This window comes from Schistocerca nitens, chromosome 3 (assembly GCF_023898315.1).
Source record: "Schistocerca nitens isolate TAMUIC-IGC-003100 chromosome 3, iqSchNite1.1, whole genome shotgun sequence".
In the NCBI taxonomy this organism is placed as follows: domain Eukaryota; kingdom Metazoa; phylum Arthropoda; class Insecta; order Orthoptera; family Acrididae; genus Schistocerca; species Schistocerca nitens.
This window is the reverse complement of record NC_064616.1, coordinates 592499599-592516146: the sequence shown is the minus strand read 5'-3', so window position 1 is coordinate 592516146 and position 16548 is coordinate 592499599. Positions and strand designations below refer to the sequence as shown.

General features: G+C 41.3%; 1 protein-coding gene across 4 annotated transcripts in view; it reads left to right on the top strand.

Annotated features, from left to right (window-relative positions):
- LOC126248508 (polyadenylate-binding protein-interacting protein 1) overlaps positions 1 to 16548 on the top strand; it is a 148354-nt gene that overhangs the window by 17731 nt on the left and 114075 nt on the right. For all 4 annotated transcript variants that reach the window (XR_007545496.1, XM_049949555.1, XM_049949554.1 and 1 more), the window contains exon 2: positions 8200 to 8308. Coding sequence is in view for 3 of the 4 variants with exons in the window: in XM_049949555.1 (XP_049805512.1) it covers positions 8200 to 8308 (109 nt within the window). In the remaining variant the exon portion in view is untranslated. The remainder of the gene's footprint in view (positions 1 to 8199; positions 8309 to 16548) is intronic.

Genomic DNA, 16548 nt, shown 5'->3' with positions numbered 1-16548 from the left:
TTTTGGCCGCTGTTGCAAATGGCCTTCCTCAGGGTGTTGCACTGATTGCTGAAAGAGAAAAAACTTAAAGTTCTTATATACTATAGGAAAAAGCTGTCTTGTAATCTGATAGGGTATTGAGGATGACGAGGAGAAGTAGTGTTAGATGTTCTTTATTTTATTGCTTTATTTCTTTTTGTTGGTGGAAATAGATACCCTTTACTTGTGTTTGATTAATTTGTTGCCATTGGAGGAAGCAGGCAAATGAGAAATGGGTGGCAGTTACTTGCTGTCTTGTGCCAGTTGAGGCATGCTATCTGTTTACCCACCACAGCAGCCACAGGTGCACTGAGTACTGGCACCCCTCAGCCGACACCAGGCAATAATTAAACAACACTGTGTCACAATTGCTGCCCATAACTCATTTCCCTATTTCCACCAATGGCAAGAAATAAAGTGAACACCAATAAAGGATATCTGACACTCCTCCTCCTCCTCCTCCTCCTCCTCCTCCTCGGTACCTCATCAGATTACAACATCTTTTTGCTATAGTAGATAAGAACTTGAAGTTTTTCTCATTCAGCAGTCTTCACAAAAATCTGAGGGAGACCATTTGCAACAGTGGCCAAAACATTGGAGAATTTTACGTATTGAAAATGCTGTCACACACCCAGAAGAATTTTAGTGACTGTTATTAAACCTCTTTATAAGAATGGTGACAAGAAAGACTTAAATAATTGTCATCCAGTTTACTTGACACATCTTTCTCCAAAACATTCAAAAAGTGTACTCGAATAGTCTCGTATTTAAGGAGAAACAATTTACGTACCGAATCACACTGATTCTGGAAGGGTTGCTCAGCTGAGACTACTATTTGCACAGCCACTCACCAAATATTACAAGTCTTAAGTAATAAAATGTTGCAAGTTGGTATTTTTTGTAATCGTTTCAGGGCATTTTATTGCATATATCATGTTACTTCCTCACAAAAACTTGACAAACAGAATGCAAACAGTCATGCTGAATAACTGAAACAATATTTGAAGAAGGGAAAATTTCAGTTACTGAGGAGAAATCACAAAGGTAGCCCCACAGGGTTCAATTTTGGGTCCACTACTGTTCCTTATACAGGGTGTTGCAATGCAAAGTCTTTGTGACAAATGTCTGGGGGCGATAGAACGTGTCACGGAGAATGACATTTATTGGAGACAAAATGTTCAGATGCCTCCCAGTGATGCTGGGAATCCATCAGTATTCACCTGTCCTATGGTGATGAGATTTCATCAAACTAGCAGTGTCTACTATTTGGGTCTGCAGCGTACTACCTAAAACAGAAAACAGGTAGGTTGACTTTCAACAAAACAACTATAAGAATCTGTGTCACTAAGTGGAGAAAGATATTTTAAAAGCAAATCCGGAACTTCAACTTTGCACAGCCTATCAAGCAGAGCAGATGACTGGATGATAGGCAACACACCATACAAATGCTTAAAGATGCCTTAACTGTGCCACTTGTCAGGGGCATAACTGGTCTTTAACAGCTACTACCATCACTGGGAAAAGTAGATAAACATTTTGACTGTAACAAAAGTTGTTCTTCATGACTTGATTTATCACCTCTAGACATTTGTTGCAAAGACTTTGAAACAGCCTGTATATGTAAATGACCTTCCACTTAACATTCAACAAGCAAAACTGGAAATGTCTGCAGACAATACTAGTGCTATAATATGTCCCATTAGAAAGCAACATCTCTTAGTACGGCCTAAGTGATTATGAACGATAGTCTGTGCTGCTGTTGATCCAATATTTAGGGTCCCTTCAGTGTCGCAAAATGTAAGATGTGGATCTTCTTTGATCATTTTCCTCACAGCATCAATGTTTTCAGGAGTCACAGCTGTTGCTGGCCGACCGGGACGAGGTTTACCTTCAATTGACTGCCGACCCCTCGAAAACTCGCGAAACCAATTTCCAACTTTGGTCCTAGAAGGGGAAGCTTCACCAAAAACACGCAGCAAAGAAGAATGGCATTCTTCGGCACATAAACCCTTTCTATAACCGTAAAAAATCATGGCGCGAAAGTCGCGGTGTGACAGCTCCATCCTGCACCGTCTCGGACTCAACACTGCCTGTGCATTCTTACCGCGCTGTGGGGAGATCACCGCTAGCCAGGGGCTGCGTGTGCACATCCCAAGGTCGAAAAACATCACTCTTTCGAATGAAAACAACCCCATTGTCCTCCGCCTAATGGTTTACGGGCAGCTAAAAACTTTTGGCGTAGCCCTCGTACACAGAATTCGTCTGGTCCCATCTATATTACGGGCGTCTCGCATATGGCTCAGCATCACCTTCAACATTACAGATGCAGAACCCAATTCACCATTGTGGGGTGGGATTGGCAACTAGTGCCTTTTGGACTAGCCCCAGGAGTTCCATCATTGCAGGTTCTGTGCCAACAACACAGTCTGTTGCTTATGTATAAAGCATCCTCTGCTCTCAGGAGTACCCAAACTACTCTATCATCTTTCCAGATACTGCAATTCCAACCCAGGTCTGGGGTTAAGACTGCCAACCACATACGGATTTTTTTTTTATTTTATTTATTCCCCCCACCCCACCCCCCCCACCCCCCCCCCGAATTCCAGCTTTCCCTTCTACCACGTATTCTCACATACACCTCCGTGGTGCATCCTCCATCCACAGCTCTGTCTTGACCTATCACAAAGTCTAAAAGACTCGACTCATCCTTAGGCCCTCCACACAAATTCTTCTCCATGTTTCATGGTTCAGAAGTACAGTAAACTCCCATTTTTTGAATCATGTTTATCCAAAATCCTCTTTATCTGAACAAATTTTTCCAGCTCTCATTGGCGCTGTCTGACGCATCGCACAGCTGCGCTTTTGGCTAGCTAGACTGACACTTGACAAGATTCAACTTATCTGTGCCTGGTGCATTCGCTGGTGTTTTTTGGCAGTCTACTGCTAATCAGTGCACTGGCGTCTGTCAAAAGTCAGAGTGTCGTCAGTTTGTGCAAGTGTTAGTTGAAGTTTTAACATGTTTCTTGTTCATATTGCATGGTTTCATGCCACTGCCATCTATTGGAACTCCCTGAAAGTACAGCACATACATTATTACTCTATGCAGCATGAAGTAGCCCTGTCAAAACCGACAATGAAAGTGCGGCGGCTAACACTTTCTGTCTGTTGTCGGTACATCAGACGAAGCTGAGCATTTAACAATTTAACTGTGAATGTACTATGCACTGTTGTGTAGAATGTGATCTTGTTGGAACAAAAGCTTCGCACTTTGCAGAGAATTGATGCAGGTGAGCCACCCATAAAAGTTGTGGATTTGAATGTTGATAGGAGTAAGATTACTGATTGGAATACAAATCGATCAGAAATTGAAAAAATTTGTTCTATTAGAGCGTCAGGCAGCGCAGCGAAATCTCGAAAAACAATGAGAAAAGGTGGACATCCTTAGTTAGAAGAGGCCTTATTTTTGTGGCACGTACAAATAAGAGCCAAAGGTGTGCCAGCTTCAGGTCCTCTGCTTCGTCAAAAAGCGATGAATTTTTATGAGGAAAGGATCAAGAATTCCTTGGAAGTGATGGCTGGCTGGATCGGTTCAAGAAGTGGCATGGCATTCATGAAATTGTCATCAGCTGCGAATCATTATCCAGGGATGAAGCCGCTATCACTGATTTTAAGAAGAAACTGCACACAATCATCAACAAAGGAGGTTATACTGGTGATCAGCTTTACAACTGTGATGAAACTAGGTTGAATTACAAAATGTTGCCAACAAAAACCCTTGCCTCTAAACAAGGAAAAAAAAAAACGGCGTCCAGATATAAAAAAAGCAAAGAAACAGTTACTGTCCTGGCATGTAGTAATGCCATTGGCAATCATAAACTGTGCCTTCGTTTAATTGGCAAATCTAAAAAACCAAGAGCATTTTGATGCAACCAGCTGTTAAACCTTTGCCATTGTGGTACATGAATCAGTCTAAGGCATGGATGAATGGTGCCATCTTCAAAGAGTGCTTCCAGGCAGTGTTTGTTGCAGCTGTAGAAAAATACATGGAAGAAAATGGAGTTCCTCGAAAAGCGCTACTTCTTGTGAACAATGCTCCTTCTCACGCATATGATCTACAAGATGGGGATATCAAAGTTGTTTCTCTCACCAAATGTCATGTCTTTATGTCAACCGATGGACCAAGGTGTTCTTGAAGCAATGAAAAAACATTGCAGACATAAGCTGCTGAAATGCTTAATTGGTGCAATTGATGCTGAAGGAGAGTTTGTGTAAGCTCTTTAAAAGAAAAAATCGATGTTTTAAGTGTCATTCATCAAATTGCTGAAGCTTGGAACCTAATTCCTCCAATTTCTCTCGTTAGGTCTTGGAAAAAAACTCTTAGATCATAAGGCAACTTATCAGTGGTGGGAAGAAGGAGGCAATACTGAAACTCGAGCTGACATGCCAGGAACAGATGAAAATGACGTAATTTTGTTGAATTTCCTGGAGAAACTACCGGGTTGTGAGGACGCGAACTTAGAAGACGTTGAAGAGTGCATGGCAAACGACTTTTTTTTATTTGACTAAGGAAGAAATTGTTTGAATTGCGAGTAATCAGAAAGCGTCTGAAGAACATGTCTCTGATGACGAAGGAGAGGAAAAGATTCCTCACACAGTTGATAACGAAGCGATCCAAACTGCCCTAGAGTACATTAACCAAAATTGGAGATATATTGCCACAACAAAAGTTTCTCAATTCAAAAACAAAAACCATTACAGACTTTTTTAATCAAAAAATTAATTATAATGAAGCATCCTAGAACTTCAATGTCCATAAGGTAAAATTTTTTCGATTTTTACTTTAAATTTCCTCTAGACAAGCTATTCATTCCTTTGAGTAATCTCTAGATTTGTTTAATAATTTTTTACAGTAGTTTATTTTATTCAAAAGAATAGGTAATTAAATAAAAATGCTGTTTTTTTTTTTCCTGCTGCCAAATAAGGTGGATTCCCCCCCCCCCCCCAAAAAAAGAACGCTAAATAAACGGGCTTGTTATTCAGCATTTATAAACTTTGAGTTTTCAATCGTGCTTTGGCACCTTTTTGACATGTCAACACAGTTTTTCCAGTCGAAACATGCAGGCTTATTGACAACCCTATCAATAACATTCTATGTACCCTACACATGTTTTATGATCATATTTCATGGTATTGACGTAATTTGGGGTGTTCAACGCATGAAAACAGGGGGACTCAAGTTTCTCTGAAACTTTAGTTATCAGAACTGGCCACCATCCCGATCATTTCAGATAAACAGGAGTTTATTATAGTCTGTACTGATGTCTCAATGTTTGCTGGTCACAATGGCGTTGCTTGCCTTTATGTGGGATGTAAAGAACTCTGCTCCTAGCTGGATGGCTGCAGTGTTTTCTCTGCAGAGATGGTAGCCATCTCTTGTTCACTTTGGCATATCCATTCGTGCTCTAGTGAGTCCTTCCTCGTCTGCAGAGACTCTTTGAGCAGTGTACAAGGTCTTGACCAATGTTACCCTCGGTCCTGACTATCCAGGATTCAGTGGTCTTTGTCTGAACCCCAGGTCACTTTTGGATCCTGGGGAATGAACTTGCTGACAGGCTGACCAAATTTGCCACCAAGTGTCCTCTTGATATGGGGGGTCTCTTGCAAGGACTCCATTGTCCATTGCCTGATCTGCATTGGCCATACTTGGATGACTCAGGATAATCTCCTCCATCAGGAGGATCCACACCACTGTCGTTGTGGCACCCGTTTGACATCTGTGTACATTCAGCTGGACTGTTCTAACCTAGCCACCCTGCAACGGTCTCTTAATCTTCTTGATTCACTACTCCTGGTGTTAGCGGACGATGCCTCAGCGACTGACGTGGTTTTACATTTTGTGGAGGGGGCTTTTCCCACCCTTTGAGGGAGGGAATGTCACCCTAGTAGGCCTATTGAGGGGTTGGCAGAATACTCTGTTTCCTCCTTTGCCCCAAATGGGCAGTGCCCGTCTGGGCTTGGTGGTCCCCGCCCCCTCCCCCTCCAGCCCCCACCCTACCTGCTCTTTTGCTCTTCTTCCCTCTTCTTGGTATTCTTCCTATGTCTCCTGTGCTTCTGTCTCTCAGTATGTGTCGCTAGTCTTTTGTGGGTATTATTGGGTGGGATGCCTCTGATAAGTGCTGGGAGATATGTACCCCATCACACTTTCTGCCTTTTGGGGGGGGGGGGGGGGAGGGGCAGCTGTTCACTGGAAGGACACCTTTGCCTGCTTTTCATCCTTTCCCCCATTTCTTCTTCCTTGCTCCTTTGTCTAGGCTTTGTTGACGTTTGGTAGACCTTGGGGCTTTCTTCCCTTGAGTTTTGCACACTAGGCCCTTCTTTGGTGTGTAGTTTGTTGATTTGCCTGTTCCAGGTGGGAGGGATTGATGACCTTGAAGTTTGGTGCCTTTAATCATTATACCAACCAACCAACTTCCTACAGCAGGTCAAACACTTCTAATGCTTATTTACAAACAATATGGAAGTCTGAGCCAACTAATAAAAGTAAATTTTTCTGTACTACAGTCAACACTTGAGGTACTTATTAAGTAACAAGACAAATAAAATGTAGCTACAGGGAAATTTATTCGTTTCTGGGCAATGAAAATTTAGACATAGACAGACAGACACACTCATACATGCTAAGACATTTGATAGTTTAAAAACTGCTAATATAAAAATGAAATTTTCAATTGATCAACTAGATGGTATGAATAACTCCTTAAATATTACATGAAATACTTATGGAAAAATAACTTGATTTTTTACCCATGTAATGATGGCAGTGTCACTTAGTCTTGGAAAGTTGTTACACAGGTTTACTTTCTAATTAACCATTGTATTTGCACAGTAATATTGTGTGTTGATGCTTGACCAAGAAAATTGTTGGAACGGAGAGAAGAACGGCTTGAAGGTAACAAGCCACACAATCTTCTCGCAAGGATAGGCAGTAGGCCCTATATACCCATATTTTATTAAAGCTGGAGTCATTGGCACTTTACTATTTTTGACCAGGAACAGCATCATCTATCTTTTCAAAATGAAGAGATGACAAAAACAGCTGAGTAAAGTCCACATACTGTGATGGCTATGGCACTGCTATAGCGAACAATGCTGTTTGCTAGCTAAGTTTTACACTGACCAGAGAAGGTTGATACGAGCCTGTAGTCAAGATGTTTTTGTGGTTCTTCGCTCTCGGCAACCAACCCAAGAAGTGACAAGTGTGCGTGCGTGCGTGCGTGCGTGCGCACGCGCGTACTAAAGCAGCAACATGTCATTAGTCAGAATAATAAGTGTAAAATTTGATGCAGTTTTAGCAGTTATGCTTCACACAATGACCTGGCTTGTTGGAGTTGTCATCTTCAGTCTGAAGACTGGTTTGATGCAGCTTTGCACACTAAAATTTTAGCCTATCCTGTGCAAGCCTCATCTATGCATAACTTTTGCAACATATATCCATGCATGTGCCCTATCAGTTAATTACGTATTGTAGTCAATTTGTGCCATATATTTATTCTCTCCCCAGTTTCATTCAAAACCACCTCATTTGTTATTGGGTCTACCCATCTTATCTTCAGTTGGCTTCTGTTGCACCACATTTCAAAAGCTTGTATTTTCTTCCTGTGAAACCTTAGTTTGTGTGAGGAATGACAAGCTTTCATTCTTTGTCAATTAAGTTGTATCTTGAATGTGTGTAGACAATATTTTACAACTGATGTTATGAATTTCATATAACTTTCAACACAGCAGCTTTCAAACTTGTAATCTGGAGGAATTGTGACTTTAAATACAAGGATTTGAGGTGTAATCCTTCCTCCTTCCCAGCCACCCTCGTTGCTTCCATCGCCTCTGGCAACAATTTATGTTTGTGAAAAACGCCAGATGACACCATTGTTCATAGTAGGCGCCCTTATAACTGGTTGCGTAAATCAGCTCGCTGGTCGGAGGGAGGCAACATATCTCCACCAAGAGAACCATGCCAAGGATAGCACTGTGTTATTCATACAAATCTTTGGATTGGGGGCTTTTTTACTTGGGCCTTATAAAGAAAGTATCATGCATGCATTTACAATAATACATTTTTGAATAGACATTTGATTATCTGCAGAATGGAAGACGATGTCAATGCTTTCTACTATCTTTCAGAATAATACTCCAGACTCGGAAGGAAATGGTTGCGGCAGAGGCAGAGGTCGTGGCCATGTAGACTGGTCCAAACCATTACGCCGCCCACATCAGAGCACAATTACTCCAGGTATGGTCAAATATCTCTAAGGGGATTTACTTTAATGACTGTCATATTGCTGAGGCTTTGTGACCTCTAGCATGCTTTCAAGCAGTTGTCTATAAGTGGTATAGAGCCATTAAAATAGCTTTGAAGTGGCAGTAATTGGAATAAGGAGAAAATAACATTGCTAAATGTAAAGTAAACAGCGTTAACACATTCATATGGCTGAATGTATGTGTGCAGAAATGAAACAAATCAGTCCTGTGAAAGCTAGCAAAGAATGGTGGGTGGTTGATAGTATTCCTTCTTAGGCTCAATTTAAGTGATAGTCAAGAGGCTATTTATATTCAACCTTAGGAGCTTTGTCAGTGATGATTCAGAGCTACCAAGACAACATATTGCATCTGGTACTGGGGGTTGTCTGTTTTTGGTCAAGAATTTTCATCTTGACTCACAATTAGACATAAACATGTAACAGGCCACTTCACACAGGTAGAACTCTCATGAAGCTTTATGTAAGTTGTGTAGCAGTCGAGTACACCATTCATATGTGTATTATATTAAGAACTTCTAATTAGAAGCAACTTACTTATTTTGTTTTGGCTGTAAGCTTTTGTAGTTAAATTTTTGAATTTCTTGCATGTTTGTGTAGTGTAGGTTTCCACCGTCTGTAGTATAGATACAGACTGTGAATGCAGTGTTCAGTGCTGTGTTCGGATGCAAGCCGACTTGGTGCCCTGTTGCTTGCAGCTCCATGCAGTGATGGCTTGTAATGTAACTTGAAGCTGCTACCGGTGGGCATCACTGTCATTGGCCAGATTTGGGGCTACAAGGGACATCCCACATGTCTTATGGTTGGTCTTCTAGTATGATTGGCCCAGTTACTGTCAGCAGTGAGGTTTACCCCTCACCCGTGATAGAGTGGCAGGTCATTTCCAGGTGTGGCAGGCTGTGAAAGACATTCTGTGGGACTAATAAAAGGGCCTATCTGTTTACCCAGTGTCTGTGGCCAAAAAATGTTGTGAGCCAGATGCAGTTGCACTTTAGAGGAAGTGTCTCAACCTGCAAGGTCCAGGCATTCACAGAGGGTAGGATTATTGGTAGGGGAGCTCCAGTGTTCAGCACATGATGGAGCTCCTTGGGGCATATGGCTGCCAAAAAGGGCAAAAAGTCAAGTGTGCACTCAGTGTGCTTGTCAAGGAGAGCAATCCCAGATCTGGAACAGGTCCTTCTAGAGGTCATGAAGAGTATGGGGTGCAGCCAACTGCAGGTGGTGGCTCATTTTGGTACTAAAGATGTGTGTCACTTTGGATCGAAAGATTTATGGTGACTATCAGAGGTGGTAAAGATAGCCATTCTTGCTTGCAAGATGAAGGTGGAGTTCACCATCTGTAGTATTACTGGCAGGACTGATGATGGACCTTTGGTATACAGTCAAGTGGAGGCTCTGAATCAGAGACTCAGATGGTTCTGCAGATGTGTAGGCTGCAGATTCCTTAACTTGTGTCAGAGTTTAGGGGTGTTGGGTTATGCTTAGTAGATCATGGGTCCATTACACACACTAAGCAGCTACATCAGTTGTGGGTGATGTGTGGATTGGACTGGATGATTTTTTAAGTTATAGAATTGTGGAAGTGTAAAAATGGATTCAGTCTCAAAGGGTGCAGGTCAAACACAGGACAGGGGTAGACATAGGAAACAATGGTATTATAGTTGTAAAGTGTTGTAGCTGTACTGGAAAAAGAGCCAGAGTTTCAAGTACTTGTTGGAAGCACTGGAGCAGAAATTGTTGTAGGCACTCAAAGCTGACTAAAGTTGGAGATAAGTTCAGTCGAAGCTTTTACCAAGGACCTATTGGTGTTCAGAGAGGAGAAATTAGATTTAATTGGTGGTGGCATGTTTGTTGCTGTTAGTAGTAGTTTATCATGTAGTTAAATTGAAGTATATAGTTGCTGCAAGTTAGTAGAGGCTACACTTGACTACTGGAAGAAATTAATAGTTGGTTCTTTTTACTGACCTTAGACTCAGTTGATGTATTACAAATTGGTTTCGCATTTCACAAATATTGATTGACTTCAGCTGTTTGTAGCACCTGAAAATTTGGGCTGGATGAGAATTTGAACCTGCATTTCCCACTTATAAGCTGTCGCCTTAACCACTGCAGCTCTGCCAGTGTGCCTCCAGAACTTAAATCATGGAGTCCACAACCCGTATGCCTGCACATTTCACAATTCCCACACTGGGAAAGACAAATATTTTATTGTCATGCCTCTGTGAAGGACATTGTAATGTGAAGATATAGACACTAGAAATAAAGACATTGTAAGCTTCAATACTGAATCATATGATATAGTTGCTGAAAGGTTCAAGGAAAATTTCAGTTTCCTCTTGAATAGTAATACAGTTGTAGTTGATGGTGACCTTAATCTACCTTAGATATGTTGGTGAAAATACGTGTTTAAATTCAGTGGTAGACATAAAATATTATTTGAAATTGCACTAAATGCATTGTCCAAAAAATATGTTGAGCTATTAGTTCAGGAGCCCACATGAAGTGTAAATTGTTGTGCCAACATATTAAACCTATTGGCAACAATCCTGAGTGAATAGAACACATCATGATGGACCACAAGGTCTGTGAAGTGAGATTGAATACCATAACATCCGAACCCACCAAAAGTAAACAAAAGGTATTTCTATGTAAAAATAAAAAATAAAATAAAAATTCAGTTGATGGATCCCTAAGAGACAGCCTGCACTCCTTTCAAAGTGTGTAAGTGTAGATCAGATGTGGCTCCAATTCAAAGAAATAGTATTGAGAACAGTTGAGAGATTCATACTAAAAAAAATTGATAAGAGTCTGTAAACATGCCCTGTGGTATGCGAAACAGTTCAGGACACTGCTGGGCAAGCAACAAAAAAACATGCCAGATTTTAAAAAAAAATAACAATTCTCAAAGATTAGGAATGTTTTACTGAAGCTTGAAATTTAGTGTGGGCTTCTTTGAGAGATGATTTAAATAGTTTCTACGATGAAATCCAGTCCCAGCAGAAAATCCAAAGAGGTTATGTTGATATGCAAAGCACACCATTGGCAACACAAATTTAATACCCTCACTGCATTATAGAAGTGGTAAACCCTCAAAAGGAAATAAAACCAATCCATTGAATTATAGACCCATACCACTGACATCAATTTGCAGTAAGAGTCTGGAACATGCGTTCAAAAATTGTGAACTAAATCAGAACAAAAAAATCTTTGACACACAGCACAAGATTCAGAAAATATTGTTAGAAAACGCAACTGGCCCTTAACTCGCACGAAATAATGAGTACTATTAGGGTATATCACATTTCTAGCTTCCAAGAAGAGTTCTGACCCTGTTCCTCACAAGCGGAAGCTAATCACACTACATGCCTATCGAGTATTGTCTCAGATGTGCTACCAGCCTCATGATTTCCTGTCAGAAATGACACAGTTTGTAGTAAATGATCAAAAGTTATAGAATGAAAGAGAAGTGATATGTGGTGTTCCACAAGAAAGTGGTATAAGCTATCTGGTGTTTGTAATCCTCATAAATGATTTGGGAGACAATGTGAACAGCAGTCTTACATTTGTTTGCAGATGATGCTGTCATTTACCATCTAATAGTCGTCAGAAGATCAGTATGAATTATAAAATGATTTAGACAAGATATCTGTATGGTGCGAAAAGTGGCAGTTGACCCTAAATAATGAAATGGTGTGAGGTGAGCCACAGGTATTAAAAAGGATTTGTTAAACATTGGTTACATGCTAAATTGTACAAATTTAAAAGTTGTTGATTAAACTAAATGGGACTACAGAAGTGTCCAATTCCACCCGTCTGTGACCCATGACATCACCAATATGGCAGAAATGACCATTCTCAGTGTCTCCAATATGGCACGTAAACACGACAACAAACACGAAAATACATTTAAAACCAACAAACACATCTCCCTCCAAAAATATAATTAAACTAACAGGACCAGTGTGGGAAATTGGGGGTTTTTGGGTGAGGACTAACTAATTATAAAAACACACACACACACACACACACACACACACACACACACACACACACACACACGATTCCAAACGACGGCATAAAAACACCACAAAATTTCCAAATTCCGCTGCACTAACAATATTGACAGGAATCGGTCACTTCCCTTCACCTACATAGCTAAACTGCAATTGTTGATACCACAAAATAGAAACCAATTATTCTAAAAATTATAATCACACTGCAACTGTAGATACCACAAAACCAATACATAAACAACAAAAATTGTAATTGGACACTTCCTTTGATCTATATAGGTCAACAGCAGCTCACGATACCAAAACACAGGTAGCTATGATGACAAATTAGAATCGGTCACTTCCCATGACCTATTTAGCTCAAATACAACTGAAGATACAAAACAAAAAAATTGAAATAGAGTACTTCCCCTAAGATACGTAAATCAACCACAAGTGCCGATACCAAAACATCAACCACCAACACATGCAGTAAATAACACTGACCCAATAACACATAAAAACCCCACCAAACATCATAACACGTGAACAATAGACCCAAAAAAAAAGACTACTTAACATAAAAACGTCCGGCGCTACACACTAGGGCAGGCAGCCTCATCACACAGGCGCGCGCGCGCGCACGCACACACACACACACACACACACACACACACACACACACACACACACACACACACAACAAATCCCCAACTTGCATGTGGCGCATTTCACTCTCTCTGCCACAAGCCCAAAAAGTTGCAGAAATTTAATGATGGACAACATGTCGTCCCCCATTTCAACTCGCAGACGCGCATTGTTAAATTTAGAAGTCATATCCATACCTAACAAAAGAAGCCACAAATTGAATTAAGTGACTTATGGCATGACAAACAGCAAACCGATAACATCAAACGACACCACAATAACATAAACACAGCGGAAACTTAATTCTTAACTCACTGAAACTAATTTCCATTCTTTTATAAGAGTCACTACCGATAAATGCACACTTCAAACATTGACACCCAAATGAACCGAATACATCATATAACACGTGGACAATACACATACCATCAGAGGACACCACCAACCGCAGCAAGATGACATCTAAAACACAACACACTTATCAACTAAACTCCACACCGTCATGACGTAACACAACAATTGGAACCATAACGTAGAAAATGTTGTGGGGAAGGCGAACCACAAACCTGCGTATTATTGATGAATATGTAGAAGACTCAACAAATCTACTATAGAAACTAGCTGCCTACACTATGTTTGCACGCCATCTGCTGGAGTATTGCTGCAAAGTACGGATCATTACCAGATAAGATTACCAACGGAGGAGGAGGGGGAGATTGAAAAAGTTCAGAGAAGGGCAGCTCCTTCTCATTTTGTATTATCACGAAATGGAGCAGAGTCACAGATACGATACATGAGCTGCTGTGGCAGTTATTGAAACAAAGTTGTTTTGCATTGTGGCTAATTCTTTTCACAAGATCTGTCATCTCCTCTCTACTTGAATATTTTGACTCTCACTTACATAAGGAGAAATCGGAGCTTGCATGAAAAGATTTGGCTGTTCATTTTTCCCACATACTATTATTTTATTTTTATTTGTTTATCCATCCATAGACAATAAATATTGTAGGCCTATGGATGTTGTCAACAAGTACATGTAAATTTATGGTAACCAATTTGTGCAAAAGAAACATACAAAATTTTACATTGAGTAGTAAAAAGAATAATACATACAAAATTGTACAAAAAACGTACAAAGAATAATACTTTGTCATGCAAGACACAGTAATACAAATTTTTATACACGTATACTAATAGTATTGTAACTGCGTAGTCTGTTTGCCCTAAGGATTTACTTTTGTCTTCCCTGAACAGGAAGCCCTTATATTCACTACAATAATTCAGTAAAGATTTTATTTCAAACAGCTGTCCATCAGATTTTTAAAAAAAAAAAAATCTTTAGGGGATGAAAGACAGTGTTTTCAGATTTGCCTCAATATAAACATTATCAGAATTATTTATTGGCCTAAATAGTCTTTTACTGAGTAAAAACATTGTTCAAGTAGAAATTCTTTAAATTCTACTTTAAATCTGTTTTCATCTTCTAACTATCTGATGCTGACTGGCAGTATGTTGTAAAGCTTTGTACCAATATGGCTCACATGCCTGTGTGTGTGTGTGTGTGTGTGTGTGTGTGTGTGTGTGTGTGTGTGTGTGTGTGTGTGTGTGTGTGTGTGTGTGTATATATATATATTGTTCACTGAGTATGGAGTGCTGTGCTATTTTGAGTATTGTAGTTACACAAGTCGGCATTTGTTTGAAAATCTGCAAGGTGGACCCTAACACACAAAACACATTTGTATATATACAGGGTGAAGCGAAATTTGCGCACTCGGGCTTCGCAGTGCGACTCCTCACATGCCAGCGGGGGAAAAAAAAATCTCTCTCCCAAAATTTCTTCTGGCGAATATAATCTGGCAGAAAAAGTACGTTAAAGAGTGGCAATCTGGCAACACTGTAACAACACGTATGGTAACTCCATCTCACAGGATATTTTAATCCTGTTGCACAGTTGGCGCAGTTGATAGTTTTGGGTTACCATGCAGGAGGTTGAGGGTTCTATCCTGTGTTGGCGTGCATTTTTTTATTTGCTAATTTCATTCTGACATTTCATACTGTAATATACACCATTTCTTATGTCACAAGTACCCTAAATTTACAACATTTTGTAAAGCTGAACACAACAAATACATGGTTGGACAAATAATAGACAGTTGAATCAATTAATGTGTCCATGGTGATAACACATACAAGTAGTAACCAAGTTTGGACATTATTTGCAAAGCATGTTGCTAGTCCTACTGGTAACATAAGGCCCTAACGAAATGTAATGGAACTAAAGGAGGCAAGAATAATAGTTAGTACTAATCTAAGTGACCATTAGAGGAGGGTACAAAGAAAACAGGTTTCGCTTCTAGTAGAGAAAGTGGTGCGAATAAATTAGAGCCCATGACATGGGACTAGTGGAGGCAGGTGTCCCTCCACTGCGGTTACGACGCCAACAATTGCTGGCTGCTTATGCTGCCCATGTTTTTAGCTTGCCCGGGCATCCAAATTACCGTGTCCTGTTCCCGCAGTCAGTCGTCCATCTGCCAGACCCTTGGCCCCGGTCGGGTTGTCCGATCGCCGTACGCGTCAAGGAGCTTCTCTCCGGGCTTGGGTTTTTCCCTGTTCCACCTCCTTTCCGGGCACCTCTGCGTACACCCCCGTGGTGTGTGCCTCGCCCTCGCCCTTGCCTTCGGCTCGACTTGGCACAGGGCCCGAAAGACTCAGTCCCTCCAGAGGCCTTCCCCCGCCGCTTTTATTCCATCCTGGCCACGTATCAGGGCTCTGACATTGTTTACACTGACGGCTCGATGGCTGCTGGTCGAGTCGGTTATGCACTAACTCTAGGGGACCATTCCGAACAACGTTCCTTGCCGGCTGGCTGCAGCGTTTACACTGCTGAGCTGGTCGCCATCTTTCGAGCCCTAGAGTATATCCGCTCCTGCTCAGGTGAGTCCTTTGTTATCTGTAGCGATTCCCTGAGCGGTTTACGAGCTCTTGACCAGTGTTTTCCTCGTTCTCGTCTGGTGATGGCTATCCATGAGTTCCTGCATACTCTTGCACGTCGCGGCCGCTCTGTGGTCTTTGTGTGGACCCCAGGCCATGTTGGGATACCCGGCAATGAGAATGTTGACCGCCTGGCGAAAGAGGCCACCAGTAAACCACCTCTGAAGATTGGCCTCCCGGCAACTGATTTGCGGGCACTATTACGCCGCAAAGTTTTCGATTTCTGGGACACTGAATGGCGCAACCTGCCCATGCCAAACAAACTCCGTCGTATCAAGGAGACGACGACTGTTTGGCAGTCATCCATGTGAGCCACCCGCAGGGACTGTCGTCCTTTGTCGGCTCCGCCTTGGCCACACCCGACTGACGCACAGTTATTTACTGTGTCGTGAGGATCCACCTCTTTGTCGTTGTGGGGGCGTCCTTGACGGTGGTCCATATTCTGTTGGAGTGCGCCCTTTTAACTGTGCTCAGGCAGACTTTTGCGCTGCCTGATACGCTCCCTGCACTTTTAACTGACGACTCTGCCATAGCGGACTTAGTTTTGCGTTTTATTCGGGCAGGGGGATTTTATCGCTTAATGT